The sequence below is a fragment of the Hyperoodon ampullatus genome, assembly GCF_949752795.1.
Source record: "Hyperoodon ampullatus genome assembly, chromosome: 9".
NCBI classification, from domain to species: Eukaryota; Metazoa; Chordata; class Mammalia; order Artiodactyla; family Ziphiidae; genus Hyperoodon; species Hyperoodon ampullatus.
The window spans coordinates 22,149,247-22,175,916 of NC_136922.1; the positions used below are offsets into that span (position 1 = coordinate 22,149,247).

The 26,670-nt window shown below is 48.2% G+C and overlaps 1 protein-coding gene across 2 annotated transcripts in view; it reads right to left on the reverse strand.

Annotated features, from left to right (window-relative positions):
* Window positions 1–26,430, reverse strand: part of NUDCD3 (NudC domain containing 3) — a 74,658-nt gene extending 48,228 nt beyond the window's left edge. For both annotated transcript variants that reach the window (XM_079711728.1, XM_079711727.1), the window contains exons 1-2: window positions 25,700–26,430; window positions 20,059–20,351 (exon numbers count right to left, since the gene is read on the reverse strand). In XM_079711728.1, coding sequence (XP_079567854.1) covers window positions 20,059–20,351; window positions 25,700–25,891 — 485 coding nt within the window. In that variant the 5' untranslated portion in view covers window positions 25,892–26,430. The remainder of the gene's footprint in view (window positions 1–20,058; window positions 20,352–25,699) is intronic.
* Window positions 26,431–26,670: the final 240 nt, after the last annotated feature.

The following is a 26,670-nucleotide window of genomic DNA, read 5'->3' on the forward strand; positions in this document are numbered from 1 at the left end:
TCAATTAAAGACCCAAAGGGGTATAACACAGAACTTGATCAAGTCACAGTAAAATTCATTTTAAAGAAATCAAACAATATTAAAGAACAGTCTCAAGCCCCTTGTACACCAAGGGAATGGTACATCCAACCTACGACTTGAAAGGAGAGAGCAATTTCTAAAATCTAACAACATAAAGGAAATCACTGAAGACAAGATAGATGTGGCAAACTCCCTGCACAAAGTTCAATGAATCAACTGGAAAAAGAAAAGCAGCAAATAAGAAGACACGTTAAGTTTTATTTGTGAAACTCTACAGAAGGGAAATATCCAGATTTCAGGTACTGGAGTAGTTAACAGAAGGAAACACCAATTTTAATAAATCACTGCACAGAAAATGTAATCTTTCTAATAATTAAATTAATGCAAATTAAGGTGTAAGGTACTGTCACACATGTTTAACTGAAATTTAAAACTTGCTTGTTATCCATGACGACCAAGTAGGCCTGTCCCAGAAGAGGCAAAACACAGAGAAATAGGAATGTGCTCCATCCCGTCACCACAAGACTCTCTACAGACAGCATACCAGACTCTACCTCAAGCCCTTTTTAAAAAAACATCAGTATGTGTAACATTCACCACCACCAAAGCTAGACGAACCACAGGAAAACAACTTTCACCACTGATGACACCTGAGGCTTCAAACCTACCCATACACACTCTCCCCAAAGGACACTAACGAACCAACTACCTCCAAGAAATAGAGGAAAATATGACTGTGGCATGAAAATAAAGGTGAAAAGGACCTGATGCTTTAACTTTGGGGGAAAAAAGAAACGGGAGATCAAAAGTTTAAGTACTGGATGGAGGATGAAACAACTGCAATTTACACTGAATTCACAAACACCACAAGACACTCCACAAGAAGTAATTCCACTACCCAACCTGTGACTGTTATACTTTTCACAAAATTTGCAAAAAGGGATTTTAGTTTTCTTGGAAAAACTTACAGTCTTTGTTAAAGTCTATTTGAACTGCATCATGATTCTTTTCCACGCCCACACATCCTAGGTGGCCCCACACAGCAGACCCAATGACTAGCCTGGCCGCAACCCTACCCGTCTCACAAGCTCCTTCAAGGCTGCACCCTCCTGGGGAAGGGCCCTTGAGTGCCTGCCCGCCGGCCGGCCTGCCTGCCTGCCTGCCTGCCGCCACACCGGCTGGAGGACCGGGAAGCCCCCGCCCCTGGCTCCCGGGGCCCCGCCCAGCACACCCTCGCCAGGAAGCATTTCGGATGTCTAAGGGAGCTGTCTGACCTCTTCCTTACACTCATCACACTGGACTACAGCTGTCTGTCCCCGTCCCCACACCGTGAGCCTGCAAGCACCCCCTGTGCCCCCAGCACCTACAGCAGGGCCTGGCACAGCACGCAAGAGACACAACACACATGTCGGATGCGAGGGGAGAAGGGTAGGCCCGTGAACAGAGACACCTCCTCTAACATCAGAGTGGCCTGTGAAAGGAAGAGGCGTTGCAAATAACTGGGGTTTCCTGTCACTGGCCTGATTGATTCCCACCCTTGGGGGTGTGTGGGAAGGCAGAGGACGACCCACCCCCAGCGCTGAGGCTCAGGACCCGGCATCCACAGCTGTGAGTGCATACTGGGCCATGCTCTGAATGGAGTGTGGCCATGCCTTTAGCGCCAGTGGCCGGAACAGAGGAAACTGAGGAAAAGGGAAGCCTGGGAGCCAAGCCCAGACAGGTGGGACAGGGCGGCTCCTGGGGGCACTGCCACCCTCCTTGGCAGCCGGCCCCAAACCCGTGACCCCATGGAAGCTGTCCACACTTGCGATGAACAGGTGATGACAGGACAACTTCTACAGCAAACAACATCAGTGCTCAGAACAGTCAGCTGTGCAGGCAGATGTCCGTGAACAGGTGGCCTCCCTAGGAGACTTTCTGTAGCATTGTAAAAATAAAGCCACACACACACTCCCTGGGAGAGAGGGAAAGACAAAGAGAAATGTGTGTTACCTCCAGATCCTTGAGCATATTTCAAGTTACTCAGTCAAAGAGCTGGATATATTTTGCTTACAAACAACATTTCACAAATGGCCCTAAAATTTCAACAAAAACCAATTTCCAGGGTTCCAGTCACAGTTACTGAACAAATGTAACCTATAATAAATTAACACACATGCAATTCACCTGCTAAAATCCTCTAATGGTCATGTCTCCAGGAAAAGTCCTAGATAAGAAAAACTGATCAATATATAAACTTAACTTCTAGTGGAATAAAGAAACCCTAAAGCAGATTACTCCGCTTGTTTGAATGCACATGAAAGCAGGAAAGTCCTGCTTGATGGGCAGCTCTCAAAGGGAGGGACACCGTGGAGTGCTGGCGGCCTGGAGGGAGCAGGTGACGCTGGGCCCTATATGCACTGTCCTCTGACCCACACCCCTCTACACGTCCCTCTAGACAGCAGGCAGGTGGCAGCATGTTTATAATTAATCTGAGCCTGGAAAAGAGCTCAATTTTAGATACAAATCTTTTGCCTGGTCTCATCACACTGTGAATTTTCCAGGTACACAACCATGTGTGAATCTGTTTCATTCTGGGATCTACTGAAAGTTGGTCACCTTTTTGAAAACTCATGACCAGCACAGCACTACTGAAGCGACACTGGTAGACTTCACCTAGAATAGTCAAATGCAGTGGCACAAAATATTTCTTAAAAACATGGAGCATGGTCTGGCAGGGTTAAGAAGTTTAGGAGGAAACCTAGTTTTCCTTTTTAAATAAATGAACGCTTAGCAACTCTTCAGAGAATCACCTCTTGATATAAACTTACGGGTCTGAAAAGCAAACACAACATAAGGAGCTGGCTGTGAGGCTCCGAGCCACACAGCTTTTCCCCACAGACAAAGCCACCCGCCGGTCCTGTGCCCCCGACGAGCAGCACACACAGGGCTCGGGCCACGCTCAGGGGATGCTGTGGCTCCATGCAGGACAAGTGCTCTGTGCAAATGCTGTGCCCCCAGCATTACAGGACAGAGGGCTGGAAGGACCGCAGAGATCATCCGGCACAATCCCCTCATTTATCCAGGACAGAACTGTGACTTGTCCACAGGCACACAGCTCTGCCACCGCCTTGTCCCTGACTCAGGCTCAGCAGTCAAGTCCGCTCAGACACGTTCGGGGAGTAGGTGCTGAAGCGGTGCCTCAGAGACACCCTAAAAGAGGGAAGTGAGGGAGCTTTTCCCCGGCAGGAGCACCGCTCAACAGGTGTCTAGTGGCCCGTGGGACACGCCTTCCGGACGATGTGCGGACCCGGGCAGTGTCACCAGTGCCTCAGGGAGGGCCAAGGCTGAGCCAAAGGCTCACATCCCCTGGGCTCAGACCTGTCAAGTCCTCTTGCAAAACGCGGTCCCTGCAGTTTATAACAGATGTCATAAGGACACCTGAACAACCATTTCGGAAATGGTAACACTGAATCCACACCTCACATGTACAAAGAGAGCAAATGAATCAGAGGCATAGATATAAAAAATGACACCACACAAGGGTTACTTTCACGGAACTATAGAAAAAAAGCACACAAGTACCACAGGAGAATGGGTGAAATCCTTCCTGAACTCAACTCAACTCAACACAGAAAGCTTTCTAACTCAAAATCAAAAAAAAAATCTGATAAAGTTTATGACACAAACATTTTAAATATTAAAAAACACTTTTTGGGCTTCCCTGGTGGCGCAGTGGTTGAGAGTCCACCTGCCGATGCAGGGGACGCGGGTTCATGCCCTGGTCCGGGAGGGTCCCACATGCCGCAGAGCGGCTGGGCCCGTGAGCTATAGCCACTGAGCCTGCGCGTCCGGAGCCTGTGCTCTGCAACGGGAGAGGCCACAACAGTGAGAGGCCCGCGTACCGCAAAAAAAAAAAACAAGACAGAAAAACACTTTTGCTTGCAGCAAAACCTATCATAAGCCAAGAGGAAAATATTTATAATATATTACAGATAGAGGTCTCATTTCCCCAATATAGAGAGCGAGCTCTTAAAAGTTGAAAAAAGTAACAAAACCCTAATAGAAAAATGAGCAAAAGACATGGAGTATTCTCAGAAAAAAGATATACAATCAGCCCTTAAATGCATGACACTACGTACAACTTCACACACGATAAAAGAAATAAACATTAAAACATGAGTGTATCTCATCTTTCAAAGAGTAAAAATTTAAAAGCTCGGCACACACAGTCCACTGCCCAGCTGTGGGGACAGGCTCGCAGTAGGAATGCAGACGGCACAGCCTCAATGTCATTGGCTTATCTAACAAAACCACGGACACACACATATGCAGCGACTGTAAGGGAGTGGGTGGCACACAGAAGGAGCGCATGGGGAAACTTCCAGTTACTTCTCGTTTGGGAATATCTTGTTCTGGGTGGTGATTCACGGCAATGCTCATTTGTAAAAATACATCAGACTGCACTTGAAAACTGCACCCATAACAGATGTGTGTGCTGTGCCACCCTGGCTAAGGGGGCCCGTCTCTCCGAACCCCCTTCCCCAGGCGGTTCTGAATTAGAGTCGGCCAGAAGCTGCCCGGGGATGGAAGTGAAAGCTTCGAGGGGGCAGCAGCCTCAACTGTAAGATAGGCCCAGGGTGTCTGGTGGGCTCCAGCTCAACCTCATGACTTAGAGCTAACTAGTATTACTTCGCCGGCTGGTGGTTGAACAGACCACCATCAGGCCTGCAAGAACCAGTACTAAGCAGTATGTGGCTAAATCTACCAAGTATTCCAGGTGCCTTCCAGGTCTGGGCCCAGGTGAGCTGGTGACTAGGGACAGTGGGAAGATGACGGGGTCGGCAGGCCCTCAGCAGCGTGCAGGGGTGGCCCCGACCCCTCAGCAGAGACGGGGGTGAGCCCTGTGCTGAGATGGTCCCTTGCTGAGCAGGTGGACGGAGGCAGTGCCGGTGCCCAGAGCACTCCCCTCCCCAGAACCAGGAGAGCAGGCCAGGCTGCACGTGGAGGGGGCAGTTCAGGCAGGATAACCTTTTGGGTTTCTAACTTACAACCTGCTTTGCATAATTAGCTGCAGGGCGCACCCCTCAAGCCTATGTCGTACTTATGCACACGAATGAAGTCTGAGATGCAGAAAGTGATACATGCTGGGAAAACGCACCCGAGAGACTTCAGGGAGGCCCGGCCTGGACAGCACTGGAGCGAGCGTGCACAGGCCGGAGAGGGAGGCCAACAGAAAAGGAGCCGGCGCGCAGCGGGGAGCATCCTCCTGTGAGGGGGAAGGAAGGTCCACAGAGACATCAGGGGATGAGCCGAGGATGGAGGGGGAACAGCAGGAGATGCCCCTCCCTGGACAGAAGTCTGAAGTGCAGAGCATGAGGCTTGCAGGAGGAGAGGGACCGGAGAGAAAGCACCCAAGGAGCTTGGGTCGTGAGACGGGGCTGAGTGACTCGAAGCCTTAGGGAGGGAGGGAGGAGGCCACCAGGCTTCAGGGAAGTATTTTACATACCTGCATAAGTGTGTATGAGACTAAGTGGAATGGAGAAAGGCCACGGTCCGAGCAGGAGGCTTCAAGCCCCGGTCTGCGTGGAGGGGTCAAAGATGCAGAGATGGACCCAGCTCTGGTCTCTCCCAAATAAGGAGGGCCAGCGCGCTGACAGCAGGACAACAGAAGGGCCACGAGTCCACCTCCTGCCCCCTTCCCAACACATACAAAATCTGAACCAAGTGGCACCCAGCCCAGAGAGTGTGGGGACATGTCTGGTGACACCTGGGAAGTGGAACTCCATTCCTGCAGAACAGCAACCAGCACAGTACACCCTAGGCCACCACCTAAAAATTTCTAGAGACCAGGTGTGGAACAGTGACAGCATTCACAGACAGGGTAACAGGAGTCTCAAGCACAAAAATGAACACAAAATCAGGAATCACCAAACCCTGAGAAAAGCCAGCTTCCCAGGGCGGAGGCCACCAAATTCTACAGGGAAAGAAGTGCTGCTGAGAGCCATGGAGGGAACCGGGCACCAGGACTCCACAACAGACACGATCACCCTTCCAAGTGACGGGAGGGACACTGCACTCCAAAAAATCAACCAGCCATCTGAGAAACTAAAACCTGTGATCACTGAAATTAAAAAACAAACACAAAAGGTGAGCTCCAGAAAAGCAGTTGCCACTGGGAGCAAACTGCGATCGGGGTGGTCAAAGGGGGCCTGAGATTTACCTATGCTTCTGAGTGTACTCTTTAACTGTTGTGTAAATTAAAATTAATGAAAAACTTCAAAGAAATATATTTTCTGGATGAAATAAATGAGAACTTAGTACTTCTACAACCTTTCAGGCTCCTCCAAAAAAAAGTCCCTCAAGGTGACAGCAGGCCAATTAGAAAGGAAGGAAAAGGCCCCGTGGTCTAATTGATTTGGTAAATGCTGGGTTAAACCGCACGTTTCTCTCTTCCAGGACCACCAGGTGACGGTGCCACAGCGCAGACCCGTGAGTCACTGATGCTCCAAGAACACCTGCCACAGAAACATTCACGACTGGAGATGCCCAAATCTGTGTGTCAGCTCTCATTCTTTTTTATTCTATGAACCAAAAGCCTTTTGGAAAAAAGGCAACACCCACTCCTGGGCTTCTGGACAGTCTGTGCCCCCTCATTCATTTTCCTCAGTGAATACACATTACTTCGGAAGGTATTTTTAGGACTGTTAGACTCTCATAGTCTGTTTAGTCACTGTTCTCCTCTAGTTCCATGAGAAACGAGGCCGACGGAGCAGGCAGTCACTGAGCACAGTTTACACAGAGGAACACGCCAGGTGGCCACTCCAAAGAACACAGAGCACCGAAGAGGACACATTTATAAGGTTCACCGTGTGAAAAAAGCCAGGGACGAGCAGTGTACACAGCGCGCTATCCTGCTAGGGAATCAACCCAAAGGCAGGATGGTGACACAGGGAGGCTGTGCGTGTGGGAGCGGGGCTGCGTGTGGACTCTGTGCTCTGCTCAATTTTGCTGGGAACCTAAAACTCCTCTAAAATACACAGCCTGTTTTTCTAAAAAGTAGGGGAGAGGAGCACATAAGCACCCTCGGGTCCTCACAGACTTCCCCTGTGGTGTCCCCGTGGTGACAGGCTCACGCCGGGGGGCCTCTCTGCGGACAGAACAGGGAGGTGGGGTCATGGTGAGAGGAGAATTGATGTTCCACGGCCCCCCTTTCTGCTATTGCTATCTCTTTAAATATCTGCGTGCAGCATTTTTCAAAACACCAGTGAAAAAATGGTTTTAAGGAAAAAGGAGGTTCTAGGGCTGGAGGGGTACAAGGGAGACAGATCTAAGTAAAGGCTGCAGCAGCAAAATCAAAGGCGCTCGGCCACAAAGCCACAAAGTGGGGAAGAGACTGGCACAAGGAGGCAGAGTCTGTAAAGAAATGACCACGGGACTCAGGGGCACAGCCTCTACCCGGCAGCCAACCGAGACTGCAGAGCCCAGGGCCACCCTCGCTCGCAGGGCTCTCCCTACCATCCTCCTCATCAGATTTCAGCCTAAACCTGAAAACTGCTGTTAACAGTGAGATCTACTCTGTGTCACTAAGAGGGCACTGCCAACCTGCTGGAGGACAGGGACCACACCCCACACCCGCTGTGTGGCAACCGTCCCCCTCCTTCCTGACTCTGAGCTCTGCGAGGTACCTCCATGAGTTTTGCTGTTTTTGTTGTTTGGAGAGTTTGGGACTTGTTTTTCTTGGGAAGGAGAAGAGACTTCTTTCTGTTCTCTTATTCCAGACCCAACAGAGTGGACAGGGGTGGGCGGTCCCACGAAGCAAGTTAGGAAACCGGTCATCACTGCACCGCGTTGTGCAGCACAAGGGTCATGGGGTCAGCATGCAGGCACTGGGGTCATGGGGTCACCCCGTAGGTACCAAGGTCACAGGGTCAGCCTGTAGGCACCAGGATCACAGAGTCAGCAGCACCGCCTTCAGAAACAAGAGGCAAGAAGAGGCCTGGAAGTTTGTTCTCCTGGGAGAACAGGAGCATCTGAAATGACATTCCTCCTACTTTATTCAGCTTTCCCCAGGGACGCCCAGAAAATGCTCAAGTGTTTTTAGGTCACAGCTAGTCCTACCTACCCACTTACTGCAACGCTCCAGCAGCAGCAGAACAGAAAGCTCTCGGGGAGCCTGTCTTCCTGCCCGGAGACACTGGCGGGGGCGGATCGGGTGCCCAAGGCACAGGGCTTCGTGGGGGGGCCAGCCCAGACCTGTCTCCCACCCCTCCTGCCGTTCCCCAGCAGAGAAGATTCTGTCTAAGCATCTGGGGGCTCGTGGCCACCACTGCAGAAAACTAGGGGCGCTGGCTGGTTTCCTTCCAACTGCCCCCCTCACCAGCCCCCAGGCTGCACTTACTGTGAGCCACACCCCACTCCACGGAAGAACCGGCCAAGAAAGGCAGAAAGGTTACGCCAGAGGAGGAGGAGAAGTTCCTTCCAACCCCACACGGGACAGTGCCACCCAGAGATGGGCTAGAACCAGGACTGCTCCTTTAACTGGGGACAGCGAAGCACCCACTCCTCTCTCCCCGTATCCCTCCAGCTGTAGAGCAGCTTGGGAACAAGGAGGCGTCGGAGGCACTGCCCCTGCACCAGCTGGCCGGAGGCCCCACCGGGCTGGCACTCCCAAACCCCACATGCCCCAGGCCCTGAAACAAACCTACACAAGCATTCATTCCATAAATACCTGCTGAATGAAAGCACCCAACTGAGCACTCAGCTTGTACTGACCACTCTCATTTTACTCTCTCATTTAACCCTCACAACAACACTTTAAGCTGAGAATCATCACCCCTACTTGACATATGGGAAAACTAAGGCCTGAAGGCCAGATGGTTCAGCAAGGTCTGAGCTGGCATTTGAATGCAGGGCTTTTGACTCCGAGATTCACACTCTTAATCCATACCATGAATTTTTTTTAAAGGGAGGAAAGAAAACTGTAAGTGAAAAGTTGGGCAGGATGGTTTCAGAGGGTAAAGTAACCAGGAAATGGGCATAAAACAGTCCTAGAAGCCAGGATACCAGAAGCGACAGGACACCTGGTGCCCAGATCCTTGATTTCAGACCATTCTCCAATCAAAAGCCAAGGCCGGGGACTTCCCTGGTGGAGCAGTGGTTAAGAATCCGCCTGCCAGGGGCTCCCCTGGTGGCGCAGTGGTTGGGAGTCCGCCTGCCGATGCAGGGGATACGGGTTTGTGCCCCGATCTGGGAGGATCCCACATGCCACGGAGCGGCTGGGCCCGTGGGCTGTGGCCGCTGAGCCTGCGCGTCCAGAGCCTGTGCTCCGCAACAGGAGGGGCCGCAGCGATGAGGGGCCCAAGTACCACACACAAAAAAAAGAATCCGCCTGCCAATGCAGGGGACACAGGTTCGAGCCCTGGTCCGGGAAGATCCCACATGCTTTGGAGCAACTAAGCCCGTGCGCCACAACTACTGAGCCTGCGCTCTAGAGCCCGCAAGCCACAACTACTGAGTCCGTGTGCCACAACTACTGAAGCCTGCACACCTAGAGCCCGTGCTCCACAACAAGAGAAGCCACCACAATGAGAAGCCCGCGCATCACAACGAAGACTAGCCCCCGCTCACTGCAACTAGAGAAAGCCCGCGTGCAGCAACAAAGACCCAATGCAGCCAAAAATAAATAAATAAATTTAAATTAAAAAAAAAAGAAAAAAGTGAAGGCCACTTGGAGAAAAAGCCGACTTCACAGCAGGATGACATGGAACATCTTGTGGCGCAAGCACGCAGAGAAGTGCTCAGAAAATGATGCGAACGTGTCAAAAGGACAAGCCCATTTGAAGGGCACCCTGAGCAACAACTCAAGACAGTGGGGCCATAACCATGGAGTCAACATCTGTAAGGACACAATGACACACACAAACAAGTGCATGAATGAGTGAGTGAGTGGAGGAGAAAGAAAAGCCATTCCTAGCAATATAATCCCAATTAATAAATGTAGAAAGAAGGATATACAGGAAATCGCAATTTGGCAGACACCACAGCAATAACTGTTTCAGGCAAGAATAATCAATGGTTGCTAAGATTAGTGGGCAAAGTATGAGAAAAAACAAGATATTCAGAGTCTCAAAGTATCTCCGCACAAGACACTTATTAATCACAAAAGGGAAAATAGTAACTCTTTAGCACAGAAGAAAAGCAGCCACTGTGGCAGCCTTAGCCGGTCACAAGGAAACATCAGACAAAACCACATTGAGAGACATTCTACCAAGGAAAAAAAGAAGTCAGTACGCCTTAAAAGGGTCAAGGTCATGAGAGACAAGACTAAGAAACTGTGCCAGATAGAGGAGACTGAGGAGACGTGCCCATAATGCAGTGACGACAACGGATGCAACGCTGGCCTGGGAGAAAGGACACTACTGGAACAATGGATGAAACTGGAACAAGGTCTTCAGATGCGCTCACAGCAGCCCCTGGTTACAGGAGGCACAGACATCTGGCATGCTGGGAGAAGGATGTACAGGGTCCTTTGCATGATTTTTGCAACTTTTTTGGGCAATCTTAATTATCTAAAAATGAAAGTTTTCTTTAGAGACCACAAAATAAACAGACCTTGAGAGCTACATGCGAGAACACGTGGTGGCCCTTGCTCAGCTAAGGACTGGCCCCATTCCATCGCATCATCGAAGCCACGGACCTGACCCTCGAGAGGTACTCAGAACCCAGGCTCACAACCAACCAGACACGCAGGATTCAGAGCTGAGTCATCCCAGACGTCCTACTCCAGGGGTTCTCGAAGTGAGCCTGGAGATGAAGCCACCCGTGCCTCGCAGCCCTACGTCAGCCAACTGCTGAGCCCTCACCTGTTGTACGCAGAGGCCTTCCCAGAACTCCACTTACTCACAGGAGGGCAGGCTCCCTGGCTTAAGAAAAAGAGACAAACAACTCAGGCCTGCTCCCGCTCCCTTGCAGTACAGCCTACAGGGCCCAAGGCCCGCTCACACCAGGGCTCCTGGCTCCCAGTCCCGGGCTCTGTCCCTAGAGGGTTCTTCGCCACCAGGGGAGCTGAGTGCCTGGCCCCTCAGTACAGCAACAGGGAAACGATGGAGGCCTCAGGGCTCTATGACCACACAGGACTCAATTAGGGAGTTTACAGAACACTGAGTTGCCCTAAAAGAAGACAGGGATGAACAGTACATAGAAGATGTGAAAGCCCTAACTCTATGAAAATTCAAAAAAAACTGAATGTTACTGGATAATGGAATTCATTAGATATGTTAAAATTCAAAGGTTTATCATTTTTTAACATGACTTTTAATTTGAATTACTCACTCACTCTGCTGGTTAATAAGTGCCAACTATGCCGTCAGGGACGTTCCAGGCACTGGACACACAGTGGACAAGATAAATAGACCAAGGTGCACACAGTAACAGAAAAGCTGCACTGTCCCTCCATCACTTTCTGCCGACTGCCCTCCTCCTGGTTTCCCCGGTGAGAGAACTAGCACCGAGGGCTAAAGACACAAAAAAGGCAGTTTACACGGAGACACACGTGGGAGCCGCCACCCGGGGCCAGAGACAAGGGTGCAGTCTGAGCCAGAGGCCAGAGAAGCACCCGCCACAAGGCGAGCCAACCGCAGAAACAGAAACCAGGGGACAGGTCAGGAGTGTATCCCAAAGGAAAGGGGTGACGAGCGAGCTGAGGACTTCAGGGCTGGATGGCTGCAGGGAGCAAGCGAAGGGTGAAGTAGCAGCACATGTGACGGTGCAGCGCGTGTCACCACTGGCCTCCCTCCCTCGTGACAGGACACTCCCCTGGTTGCCTTGCTCGGACCTGCTCCCCCTGGTCACACACCCCGCTCTCCTGGCCCCCTAGGCAGACGCCCCCTCACCTCATGTACAACCCCCCCGGCTCTCAATCCTTGGACCTCTTCTCCATCTACACTCACTGCCTTGGTGATCTCACCCAGTCTGTGCCTTTAAACCCACTGATATGCCAATGCTTTTCAAACTCCCACCTCCAGTCCTGCTCCCCTCGGACTCCACCTACATGGCTCACAGCTTCTCAGACCCCGAAGACCCCGCTGCGGCCAAAGCCTAACCTGTCAGCCTCAGAACCAGCTGCCCCCCACCCCTTCCCTCTGCAGCTAGTGTCAGCTCCATCCTTCCAGGTGCTCGGGGCAACACATTTTGAGAGGGAGAAAAAAAATGAAGTTACATTTAAAATTCAAAATATTAAAAATGTATTTATTACTAAATAGAGTTGTCACTAAAATACTATAATAAAAACTGAAGAGTCTGTATTCCTAGAAAATCCAAGAAAATCAACAGAGAAACTATTAGAAAACAGAGAATTCAGTACGGGGTACGGGGCTTATTGAATAAAAACATTAAAATTCTACAGAAGAACATAAAACAAGACTTGAATAAATAAAATATACCCTGTTCTTAGACAAAAAGACTCAATAATGTAAAGCTGTCACTTCTCTCTAATTCAAAACATAAATTTAATGTATTCCCAATGAAAATTTCAACAGAATTTTCACATGGAAAAATTTTCCAGAAAAGTCTGGGGGCAAGGGATTAAACACTAGTCCTACCAAGTATTCAAATGTATCATAATGAAGCTACGGTAAATAAAACAGCTTGGTACTGGCAAACAAATAGAACAAATGGTTTAGTATCTATGAATAAATGGAACAGAAAAGGAAAAAAACACACAGAAACATACAAAGAGCGAATCAGAACCCAACATATGTCACAGTGAACGGCATTTCAAATAAAACCAATGAAGCAAAGGTAAGAGCAGCCAAGAAATGGGTTAGGGCTGCCGGCTGGCACCTGGGGTGGGTCAGGTACCCACCCTCAGACAGCCTCGCAGTGAAAGAACAAACTGGTACAATCTCTCTGGGGCCACTTTAGCAACATCCATCAAAATTACACACTTCATACCCTTTGACCCAGTAATTCCTGTTCTGGGAATTCGTCCAACAGATATTCATACACATGTTCCAAGAAACACATACAGCACAGTCACTGCAGCATCATTTGTGACCACAGTAGAATGGAAACAACCTGATTACACTGCCTGTGGAGACTCACTAAATAATGACACTACATCCACAGGGTAGAACTCTGAGGGAGTCGAGAGAAAGACTGTAGTCAAGTCTGACTCTTGGTTACAGGCAGAGTCACCTGGGAAGCTTCTGAAAATCCTGACACATGGTCGCACCTGGGCCAGTTAAATCTGATCTCCAGGGGCAGGCCCAGGAATCAGCATCTTAAAGCCCCATAGCTGAGGACAGTGACAACGCACACTGGGAAAAATGGCACCTGGCAACAGGGAGACTACCTCCTTGTTAGCTGCTTGCCAGCTGCTCGGGGGGATGTAACTAGAAGTCCACGCACCGCATATTGTATACAACAGAGAAGATATACATAAACAAATATGAAAAACAAAAAGTTTATAAAACAGAAAACTTTTACAAAAGTATGGACAATGGCTGCCTTCAGGGAGAATTCACTTTCATTACACAGGCTTCTAACTTTCAAAAGTATTGACCCTAAATCCAACTGCCAATTTACTACACCACGTAACAATCAGAGAGTGGGAAACTCAACATACCAACAACCTGATTTTTTTCTTAACAAATAAATTTTGAGAGAATAAAAGCAAGAGAAACAGAGAGTCAGTTACAAAGTGATATGTGGTTGGAGCCTTATTATAGATTTAAACTTTTTAAAAAAAATTATGACATTATGAGAAAACTGGAAGTTTAAACACTGGTTGAAAACATTTACAGATGAAATGATGAGGTAGAATTTGCTTCTGAATAACACAGGAGGGGGAGAAGTGGCCCGGTGTACGTCACAGGGTTGGCAGTGAGTACACGCGGATTCACTGCATTCTTGTCTACTCACCTTTGTATTTAAATTCAACCTAATACATTTTCCACAAGGTGCATATACCTTTTTTTTCAATAGGAAAAAAAAAAAGCTAGCATAAAAAGTTATTCTTCTTTAATGACATAGAAAAATATTCAATTAGAAACTCGTTGTGTTAGTTTTGAAAAGTATCTCTTAGATAGTTCTGGTAATAGTTCCTTTTTCTTAACAATAGCAAAACGAACATACCCATGTCTGGGCCTCTAAGCACACTGGGAACTGCTTCAATTCCCCATGACTCTGGCCCTCCCTTCTAACTATGATTTCAAGCAAAGCACTTCACCACTGTTCATCTCCATTTCTCCATCTGTTAAAAGGAAGCAGATTGGGCTCTGGCAACTGGAAGTACACATTTCCCAGGGGGAAGAGTACCCTGGGGGAGTCTCACTGGCCTCCTCCTCCGGCCCACAAACATGCTCACTCCCACAGGCTAGGACGCCAGGTCATTTTTACCATCCGGCTTCAGTATCCAACCAACTCAACATAAGTCATCGCTGTAAGATATACAGGCCAACCTCTTCTAAAAATAAAGCCTATAAGCTAGAAATGAATTGCAAAATGAAAACAAAAACACAATGCTTCTAGAGGAAAAAAAATACTTCTAACAAACAATTTATATCAGGTCTTCCTCATCTATGATTTAAATCAAATCCCTGAGGCCACTTACACCTGAGGTTCCTTAGAGAAGGGGCAGTTTCAGGGTGAATTGGGTGAAAGAACAGCTTCTATACCAGATGAGACTGAAAACAGACCCTGAGGCAGGCAGGCCCAGCAGAGCCCCAGTGGGGGAAAGCTGGCAGACATCCCTGGACTGCTGGCTTTCTGTTTACTATTCTCTTGAGTGCATGATTACAGCCAACAACCTCATCTGAGCAAAAGAACCTCTTGGGCACACAACACTCAACAGTGTACAATATGAATTCAAAATCAGCAAAAGGGATGCAGGAAATGCTCAGCATACAATGTTCAGCGAAACAGAAGCCACAGTGTAAGACAATTTTATAAGCATACTTTGTTGTGTGTGTATGTGTGTGTGTGTGTGTGTGTTCAAACACACCCACGCACATGTTTATATGCATAGAAAAAACTGTAGAAATATCCCAGAAAGTTAATAGGGAGTGGTAGGATGTTTTCTCTTCTTTACACACTTATCTTTATTTTCCAAATAGTCTACACTGAGCATAATGAGGAAGAAAAACAGTTTGTTCTTGTTTAAGTTAAGAAAAGCAATACTGAGAACAGCTCGTACCTACTTGAGGGCTCACTATGCGCCAGGAATCCTGCTCACCAGGTCTTACACACTGACCTCAGTCAATCTTCACCATAAGCCGACAGGGTGGGTATTTGGGGTAGCATTCCGGTATGTCCACGTGACTCTATCAAAGGGCCTCCTGCAATGGGCACCTGAAAAAGCAGGGACCAACAAAGGAAGGACCCCATTTAGAGACAAATCCAGGAAGCCAGCTCTCAGGCAGCATGACTGCATACAGAAAGGATGCCCCAGCAGAGAGCAGCACCCTTCTGCTCTTGTGACAGCCCGCCTAAGGGACATCTAAGCCACAGACGTCACGAGACATGGGTGAGTAGAACCAAAGGAGAGGCACTAAAGAATGAACTCAGCACGCATCGGATGCTCACCTGACACACAGCTGGGGGCTGAGAGGGGCTGAGTAAGTCTCTGCCCCAAAAATGAAAGATGTAAGAACTAGCCATAAACAGATGTGAGATGACACCCAGGCTCAGAGGAGACGCGGTTACCTGTGGCGGGGAGCAGAGGGACAGAGGCGCTGGAAGGCCTTGCTGCGTGGACAAGAGCACTGAAGAACGTGAACAGTGCTGTGCTTGGGGCAAATGGACCCGGCGTGACGAAGACGAAGCGTCTGCTGAGGATACTATTAGAAATCTGAAACCTCTCTTCCAAACTACACCGTCTCTTTCCCAAGATGGGTCCCTGTAACAGCTGGACACAAAGGCCACGCCACCCAAAATAAAAGAAAGCACTGAGCAGCTTTCTAACACACCCTTGTTCTACCAGGATTTCACCAGATGGGGCAACACATCAAGTAGTTCCATGACACCCCCTTCTCACGAGGCCCTGCTGTCTGCTTCCCCGTGCAGGACAGAGGGGTAGCTCGGGAGGGACTCAGGGCATGTACCACCATTCAACACAGACAGCGCAGGAGCGGCTCCTCTGTATCCACAGTTCCACAGCCACGATTCAACCAACCACAGATTCTGTGGTACTGTAGCGTTTACTACTGAAAAAAATCCATGTATAGGTGGATCTGTGCAGTTCAAGGTTGTGTTGTTCAAGGGCCAACTGTAATTTACTCTCAGTGTTACTTTCTTTCCTTTTTCTTCTTTTTAAAGAATGCTGTTTGTGATTTATAAGGGCAAAAGCCAGAGATGGCACAGCCTTTTGTACATTTTTGTCAGCCTCCCAGCACAAGCAAATGCAGTTATCACTGTTTTGCCTACAGCGACACCTGCAGATCGAGAGGGAAACTGCAGGACCTATGGCCACCGAAGCGGGACCAGACACAGATGGAATCCAAGACGCAAACCCCACCAACAGCTCTGAGAGGTGCCCGACTTAGTGATTAGGACGTTGATGCTGTTGGTTTTGCATCCCTCTCTCCTTCCACAGCACTAGTAATGTCATCAGCATTTCTGAAAGTTTCCCAGCTCCCTAGAAGTCCTTTGAGCACATATCACTGGGTCAAGTACAATATAAACACTGGGGCTCTAAGCAGCACTTTTTACAATATCTTCACTACGGACAATTCATAAACTGTGAAGCTCCTTTGCAGAGTATGTGCACCTCTCAAAGCTATCTTGTATGGACACGGAAATTTTTGTGTACCCAAATTCTCTCATCTCTAAGGAATAAAACTGGGCACTTTGAGCACTAGGGTGGCGGCATGTGGCTTTATGTGTAAAAATCTGTACTTTATTTTATGTATAAATGAAAATGTACACTTCAAAAACTTTAACCCATGGTTGGCAGGGCCTAGGCTGGGGACAGGGGGTTGACTCCAAAGTGTGATTTGCCTGTAGACTGAGAGAAGTTGCCATCACCACTACCTAATACTGGGCAGAAGCACCAGCAAATGGGTAGCAAGCAGGAGTAATCAGAAGTCAGCAGCGTCAGACCCAGATTCTAGGTATGTAACTGGTTTTTGGACAGGGTGCCCCACAAAGGCAGTGCTTCTGTGTGGTCACCTAAAGAATAACTATTTTAAGTTATTTAATTAACAGAACCCCCAGATCTACAGTTTATAGGGTAAGCAATTCTGGGCACTGACTGGAGGGACTTGGGGGGCCACAAAAGCTACAACAAGGACAAGGATGGCTTTCATGTTCCATTTCAGATCTGCCACAGCACAGCCTTTCAGATGGAACTAGAGAGATGTGGACCACAATTTCTTGTTTTGTTCACAGAAAACCAGTGTATACCTGAAGGCTGAGAAGGCTCAGCCCATGGAAGCGTTGAGGCTGCAGCACCAAACTAAGGTTTCCTGGAACACACCCAAGCCTTCAGCCTATGCTTACACCACGGCAGGACTAGCAAAACTAACGCTGGTACTAACCTGGAATACAACTCATTGGTCCAAGGATAAAAAATAGGGTCTCTACAAGACAACGAGGCAACTATTCTAATCTATTACTCAGGAATTAAAAACAAATCCCCTCTTTTAATAGAGTTTTTAGAAATTATAAAAAGAATGCAAAAAAATTAGTAAAGCAAAGTGTATAATTCATTGTAGAAAAATTAGAAAATACAGTGAGGGGCAACGATAGCAATGAAAAACACTCACAATCCCACCACTATTCATAATGTATTTCCTTCTGGGCTTTTTCTCTGCATGTACAGTTAACCCCCCTTGAACAACAGGGGGTTAGGGGCACCGACCCTCCATGCAGTCGAACTTGGACTTTGCGATTCTGCAGTCTTGCCCCAAACTATTGAAACTCTGCAGTCTTGCACCAACCCATCTCCACAAAATTTATTTTCCCCCTACTCCGCATTTTATGCCACTCCAAGTTGTTCACTTTGCTTCATTAACTAGGAACTACATTCAAAGAGTCCCCAAAACAGGTTAGAGGGAGAGTGCAAGGAGAGGGAAGAACAGAAGGGAAGTTTAGTCAGAGAAGGGCCAGGAGGGAGAGGCAACCCAGGAGAGGGCCGGGAACAGTCCTATGAAAGAGGGAAGAGAGCAGATTTGCCTAAAAACAGAGCAGGCCAGGAGCAGCATGCTGTCTTTCAGACACTGCCGCAGCTCATACACAAGGAGGTGTCAGCTCTTCTCACCCAAACAGGGGCAGGGAAGCACCAGGAAGCAGAACTCCTGAAAAGTGAGGACAAGTACAGCACAGGACTTGATCTAAGCCCTACAACTCATCAGCTGCATGACCCTTGGCTCATTCAATATTCACAACAGCCTCTGAGGGAGGTGCTGTTATTATCACCTCCGCTGTGCAAAGGAGAAAACTGAGACACAGAAAGGTGACACAGCTTGCCCAAGGTAATACATTTACCAAGTGGCAGACTCTGAGGGGACTTTGGGTCCGCAGTCCCCCAATCCAGACAACCTCTTTGGGTGTACGTTAGACCAAGAGGACTGTGGGCCCATGTCCCAGCAGTTGCTCCTGCAGGGAAAAAAACAGAGTCAAGACACACAGACAGGCAGGTCTCATGGGAAAGCAGAACTCTATGAGCCCAGTGCTCTAACTCTGGTCTAGCTCTTAACTGGCTGTTTGACTGTGGGCAGATTATTACCTTACCCTACAGAGAGAAAAAGGAAGAATACTGAAACCAGTTGACCTCCCATCCTACACACTGTAAGGCAGTTTGCAAACATGAAGAGCTAACTAAATGCTGAAATAGAGTCAGTGTGTTGCCAAGTAAGACCCACTTAGGGACAAACCCAACCACCAAATGTCAAGCAAGAAAGAAGCCACCTCTGACATAAAACTAGCGATGTTTCCTTAGGTCAGTCTCCCAAGGCAAAAGAAACAAAGCAAAATAAACAAATAGGACGTAATCAAACTTATAAGCTTTTTCAGAGCAAAGGAAACCATAAACAAAACGAAAAGACAACCTAAGGAATGGGAGAAAATATTTGCGAACAATGCAACCAACAAGGGCTTAATTCCCAAAATATACAAATAACTCACACAACTCAATAATAAAAAAACAAATAACCCAAATGAAAAATGGGCAGAAGACCTAAATAGACATTTCTCCAAAGAAGACATACAGATGGCCAATAGGCACGTGAAAAGATGCTCAAATCGCTAATTGTTAGAGAAATGCAAATCAAAACTACAATGAGGTATCACTTCACACAGGTCAGGATGGCCATCATTAAAAAACTCTACAAATAACAAATGCTGGAGAGGGTGTGGAGGAAAGGGACCCTCTTGCACTGTTGGTGGGAATGTAAATGGGTGCAGCCACTCTGGAGAACAGTATGGAGGTTCCTTAAACAACTAAAACCAGAGTTACCATATGATCCAGCAATACCACTCCTGGGCATATACCCAGAGAAAACTCTAATCTGAAAATATATATGCACCCCAGTGTTCACTGCAGCACTATTTACAATAGGCAAGACATGGAAGCAACCTAAGTGTCCATCAACAGATGAATGGATGAAGATGTGAGATACACACACACACACACACACACACACACACACAATGGAATACTACTCGGCCATAAAAAAGAACAAAATAATGCCATTTGCAGCAACATGGATGGACCTAGAGATTATCATACTAAGTGAAGTAAGCCAGAGAAAAACAAATATCATATGATAACACTTATACATGGAATCTTAAAAAAAAAAAAAGAAGATACAAATGAACCTATATACAAAACAGAAAGAGACCCACAGACACAGAAAACAAACTTATGGTTACCAAAGGGGAAAGGGAGGTGGGGATAAGTTAGGAGTCTGGGATTACCAGATACACACTGCTGTGTGTAAAATCGATAACCAACAAGGCCCTACTGTATAGCACAGGGAGCTATATTCAATATCTTGTCATAAACCGTGATGAAAAAAAGAAAAGAAAAGAAAGAAGCCTCAAAGTAGAAATTCTTACTTGGGAAGAGCTGGCGGCCTCCTCGGGGCTTCGGCAGCGCCAGCGTCCGTTCCTGGCGGCTCTGCCTCCCTGGAGCGGTGGGCCACCTCCTGCACGGCGCCCTGCAGGCCGGGAGGCTCCCGAGGGCCGCCCGAGTCTGTGGTGGAGTCAACCTCCACCTCCTGAACCGGGGCTGGGACCGGCTCCTGCTCGGCCGTGGCCTCCTCCCCTTCCTTCCTCCTGATTTTCTCCTCCAGCTCCTTCCTCCTTTTTTCATCATCCTGACGGGCCATGCGGTCAAAGGTTTTGAACACCTAAAATCAAACAGCAATCCTGCAATGAGTTCATCCGCCCAGTACTGTACCACACGTTCTGCAGAAATACAGCAAAATCTGGTAAATAAAGAATGAAGAAGCAGTAGACTAAAAAAAATGTTCCCATAGGCAAAATGGAAATGCACTTCAACTTCACCAAATGCCGCTAGGAAAACAATCTTTAAAGGGGAGTTCCAAAATCAATGAAAGTGAAACCTTCACAAGCCAAGGCTCAAAATATTTACATGCCCATGAGGCCAACTTTCAAGTCTAAATGATGCATAACTAAATGGTCTCACCTGTCATTACTTTTATAGCCCCAGAGAGCCTTGTTCGAAATGCAAAGAACACGCTGTCCTGGTACTGAGAGCTGTAAAGGCACCAACAACTCAGATGAAAGAAGAGAAGATGGGAATTAGTTGAATTTTAATCCACAAAATACAAGCCGGCTCACTGGACTGCTGCTATCTTCCCACACTGCACGGGCTGAGGGAAGGTGCGGGTCTTAGCCTGGGAATTCAACAAACATCCGTGATGTGCCTACAATGTGCAAGGGGCACCAAAAATCCAAATGACAGCTCCCAACCTCGAAGAACTCCATTTTCTGGTGTGTGGATCAGTCATTAATCTTTTCTGGGCCACAGTCACACCCACAAAAGTGCACAAGAAAATGGCATTTTGTATGCACCATTCAAGGGCGCACGTAACCCTGAATTATAGCCAAGACAGACCCAGACGTGACAACTCTGACAGGAAGAGGCTGTGACGAATACGTGTGATGCCATCAGAATGAGGGTGCAAATGAGCATTTCCGGTGAAAGAGAGCTAAGGTAGTTTCTTGGAAGAAGGCGCTCTGCATCAGACCTTGAATGAAAGGCACACCTTCCAGAGGGAATGACAGGAGGAAATGTCACAGCTCCAAGAGGCAGGGTCATCAAGAGATATATCCTATGGTATCTCCTCCCGGAGACAGGGAAGTTGGGAGATCCACCTTGAAAAGTGGGTGGGAGAAGACCCTTACATTCAACCCAGCAACCTCGCTCCGTGGTATTTACCCAAAGGAGTTGAAAATATGTCCACCCAAAAACCTGTACACGGATTGTGTACAGCAACTTTATTCATAATTGCCAAAACTTGGAAGCAACCACGATATCCTTCAGCAGGTGAATGGATAAACAAATTGTGGTACATCTAGACAATGGAATATTATTCTGTGATGAAAGAAATGAGCTATTAAGCCATGAAAAAACGTGGAAGAACCTTAAATGCACATTAGTAAAAGAAACCAATCTGAAAAGGCTACACAGTGTATGATTCCAACTATATGACATTGTGGAAAAGGCAAAATTTTAAAGACAATAAAAAGACCAGTGGTTGCCAGAGGTTGCAGGGAGGGAGGTTGGAGGCAGCAGGTAGAGCGCACAGGATTTTTTTAGGGCGGTGAAAATACTTTGTGTGGCACCATAATGAGGATTACATGCCATCACACGTTTGTCCAAATCCCGTAAAATGAACAGTAAGAGTGAACCCTGAAGTAAACTGTGGGTTTAGGTGACTATGATATGTCTATCTAAGTCCATCAACTGTAAGAAATGCACCACTCTGGTGGAAGCTGTTGGTATAGGGGGCGCTGGAGAGGGGGCCAGGGGGGACGTGAGAAATCTCTGTACCTTCCCCTCTATTTCGCTCTGAACCTAAAACTACTCTAAAAAACAGTCTTAATAAAATAAAAATGTTTTAAAGTGTGCAGGAGTCAGTTTCCAAAGGGCTAGAATGCAGACAAGTGCTAAATAACTGTTGCGTGCACTGGGCAGGAAGACAGAACCAAAGAAGTCACTAACTATGCCAATGTTTTTACAGACATTCTCTCAAAACCCTCGTGAAAATGCCGTGAGCAAGACAGCACTGACGTTTCAAAGATAATGGAAAACTAAGCTCGGAGAGGGTAACCTGCCCAAGGTCCTGCCAGTCAAAGAAGAAAGTAAAAAATTATACAGGAAACACACCAAACACTGAAAGGAGATGTAGGCAGAGGAAGATAAGTAAAACCCTAAGGCTGAAAACTGGAAACAGTATCTCTCTCTACTTCAGAGAACCTGAGCCCCTGACTCACTCCTCTCGTACTCACGTCAATGACACCGGACACCAGACCCGTTATCCTCAGAGCCATTCACCCTCCTGACGCCCCACATCTTCCTCTTAACTCCAGAAAAGAAGCAACAGTAAGGGCTCTCTCCAAACGCCGGGGGCCTCCCTCGGACCCTGGGCCTCATGTTCCTCACTACACTGCGGCGCCCACCGCCCCTGCTTACTCAGCACCCCGCCTGCCCCCTGGCTTCACCTCTCACGTTGCCACTGACCTCAGCACTCATTTCAGAATCCTGGACTGCGGAGCTGGAAGAGATGTCCCTGACCTCCAATCAACCTTCTCAGCTGACAGAGAGGAGAGTGATTCTCCCAAGACTTCCCAGCAAGCTCAGAACAGAGAGAGCCAGCTTTCCTGACTCTCATGCGGGACCTCTAAGCTTGCCAAACTGGACTCCAGAATAAACACAGAGGATCCACTGATACGAATGAAATGTCATTCAAAATTATTGTTTTCTTAAAACATACTAATAAATCATGGAGTGGAATACAATTTCTACATGCATCTTTCCTGCTGAGGGTCCGGCAAGCTGTACATTCAGACTGTGCAAGCCCTAAGAATTAGAAGGAAAAGTGTGAGAAGGCTTAAACCTCACCAACAGCCCATACCCCAAAATATCAAGGGAGAACTTTTGGGTTCCAGAACAGAGTACCCCAATACTCCCATCCAAACCCTCTTTGCCTGAGTTCTGAAGAGACCCCCAAGCACCCCACTGCCAAATGCCTCTGTGGATAAAAGAACAGCTCCCCAGGACTTACCCTGATCTACCCAACCAAAATACCCAGGGAATATCTGCTCTTTTAAAGTTCCTTGGGCAATACTGATGATTCAGAACCACTTTTAAAAAACACTACACCCCTCCTAACCATGTGCTGGAAACTGTCCCCCTTGGTTTCCCTGAAACTTACTGCCCTGCCCACTTCCCTCCATCCCCCTCCCACTCACACAGCCTCTTCCTTCTCCCATCCCTTCTCTGGGATCCTTCCCCAAAGGGCTATCCTCCACCTTCAGTTCCTCTCCTTCAAACCACTCAGATTCCTAAAATCCAGCCCCACAATTCAACAGCCTGTGGGAAGGGACTTCTGCCTGCAATCTCCAATTCAACTGAGCTTCTTCCCCTAAACTCAGGTGACAGTTCAGTGAATGCATTATCATTAGTACAGTGCCCAGGTTTGAAACCCTGGCTCACCTCTGGCCCATCCCAACCCTCTCTCTGCCCTGCGCCCCACCTTCACTTTATTAAACTGTTCACCAAGTCTTAACCTTAAGGGTGCCTGAAACATAGTAGGTGTCTTACATGAACTACCTCTGTCAGTTCACCTGTAAAACAAGGGAAAAGACCAACCTTTCAGGTTGTGTTAGAAATAAGTAACATCCTAGAATGTAAAATATATAACAACTGGTACATACCAGGTGCTCAGTAAATGTTCCTTTCTCCTTTACATCTTTTCTGCAGAAGATCACCCTAGACAAAAGTGTTCCCACTCTACTATGGACTGGCTAAATAACAGAACAGAAAGATCTGGAATCCGAAAAATGAAGTTTTGAGTTCCAGCTCTATGATGAGTTTTGTCAAATCACCTAACCTTGCTGAACTGGCACTCTCATCTGCCACGTAAAATTCAACCGTATCTACGTCACAGTCTTCCATGAAAGCATTAATTTGACATAAGGGCCTCCTAAAAAACATCTCTGACACACAGCTCTCTGATCACTCAGATGGCACTTAACAACTACAAGGATGAGGAACAGCCTTAAGTTTTGAAACTGAATACCACCCTCACTCCTCACCTGACCATATTATCTTTGGTAGTTAAACATTTTAAACTTCTGTTTCTTCATGCAGGCACTGAGGAAAATACCTGACCAACGTGCAGCTTGTAGCAAGTCTTCAGAAGATGAACATTTGAAATCACTTCATAAACTGTAAAACGTTACAGAACCGTGGGAGGTTATCACCAGCGTTTCTACCTTCTCAGGTTCCTAGAAACAGGCTCAATGCTTGACTGAGTACCTTCTTTCAATCCCATCAAAGTCCCACCTCTTCGAGTAGCACTGACGTATATACACTACCAAATGTAAAATAGATAGCTAGTGGGAAGCAGCTGCATCGCACAGGGAGATCAGCTCGGTGCTTTGTGACCACCTAGAGGGGTGGGACAGGGAGGGTGGGAGGGAGACGCAGGAGGGAGGGGATATGGGGATATATGTATACATATAGCTGATTCACTTTGTTATACAGCAGAAACTAACACAACATCGTAAAGCAATTATACTCCAATAAAGATGTTTAAAAAAAAAAGTCCCACCTCCTCTATAAAACTTTTCTCCATTCCCAAACCATCATTTCTATTCCTTTCCTTCCAATGGGCTCTGTCACATAATTGGCCTTGCATAGTTCTCTGTTACTGTATTTTACCTCCTTAACTAGAGCATAAGTATCCCAAGGAGAGAGACCATTATTTAACCATCTGCATTACCAGTGTATCTCCAATGCTTCTGGCAGCTGAGATTATACATTCAGTACATAAACTCTTGGTTATTACATTCCAAGTACCCCGTCAACGTCAGTGAATAAGTATTACTAGCACCTCAAACATACAATAAACTTAATCCGGGATGTACAGATATATGTTCAAATGTAAACTTATTAAGTACTACTATGACTGTCTTTGACCTGGAAAAGGCACACTTCGAACAGGGGGACCACACCCATCAATCACACAGTCTCCCTTCCACGTCCAGTCGTCGCAGTTCTGGGGTGTGCAGGTGTCCGTGCTGCCGCCCGTTCCCCCGTCTAGCCTGCGCTATTTTCATTCTCTGACCGGCAGGCCCTGGCACCTCGAAGGGTTACACGCTGCGGGAGCTGACCCTGGCTCTGAGCTGAGCGTCGATGTACTACTTCCGATATCCAAGTGCACCCGGTCGGACCAGGCTGCTCGAGGGCCAGCCCCGCTCGCACGGAAGGAGTAAACTGATACCCCAAGAGCCTGTCTGCTGAAGCCGCGGCCCCAGGAGGCTGGCCGGGGCAGCGCCAGAGGATGAACTGAGGCCGGCAGCGAACGGAGCAGCGGGCTCGCAAGGGTCTGGGCTCCCGGAGAGTCGGCGGCTACGGGGGCGCGCTCGCGGGGGTCGGGGTCGGGGCTCCCACGGCCTCCCCCTACCCCACCCCACCCCGAGCTTCCCGCCGGCCGCCCATTACCTGCAGCACCAGAGCCTGCGCGGCCCCCGGCGGGAAGCCCATGCGATCCGACGGGTGGCGTAGCAGGCGGTAGAAGTCCGTCTTGCGGTAGAGGAAGCCGAAGAGCACACGCAGAAAGTCCTGAACGTTGCCCACGTGCTGCAGGATGCCCAACAGGGCCTGATCGTACAGCTCCGCCGCCCCGGGCTCCATGGCGTCGCTGGCCTGAGGGAAGCTCACTCACTGCGGGCGCGGCCCGGACGCCGGCCTGGGGCCACTTCCGGTGCGCTGCGGTAACGGCTCCGGCAGCCTGCGCGCCCGTGAAACTTCCGGTCCGCGCTCGTTCGCCCCCGCGGTAGCGCTCGGCTGGGCTGAGTTTGAGCCGACTTGACGCGGGCCCCGCCCCCACGCCCCCTGGCTTCCCGAGCGGTCTTTCTGAGGAGCGGACGTGAGCCCATAAACGCAAGAAAGCCCGGAGCTGCGGGACTGAGGGCGCCTAGTGGCCATGTTGGCAACGGGCGGAAGACGTGTAGCGCGGGCAAGTGTTACGTGCGCCTCGCTGTTGTCTTTGGGTTGTGTTCCCAACTGGGTGTCCCGAGCCCCAGGCAGGACAGCGGGAGCCTTTTGCTGGCGCGTTAGAAGAGGAAATGCGAGCGCTTGCGGGTGGTGTCTGTCCTGTTAATAACGGAGCCGTGGGTGAAATGCAAGGTGAAGTGCATAAATACAAAAAGACAAGAATGTAAAGTGAGTGCATGCACAAATATTAAATGGAAAGAGCTAGGTGCAGAGTAGAGAATCTGGCGTGCCATCCTGTGAAATATACATATACGTATGTATGTGTGTGTAGTATATACATTGTATGCGTAGTATACACACAGCGTGTATACGTGTCCTAAGTGTCTGTCAAAGCATAATCTTAAACTAAAAATATAACACTCATACAAATATATAATGAACACATGTGAAACATTTATACATTTTAAGTAACCAGT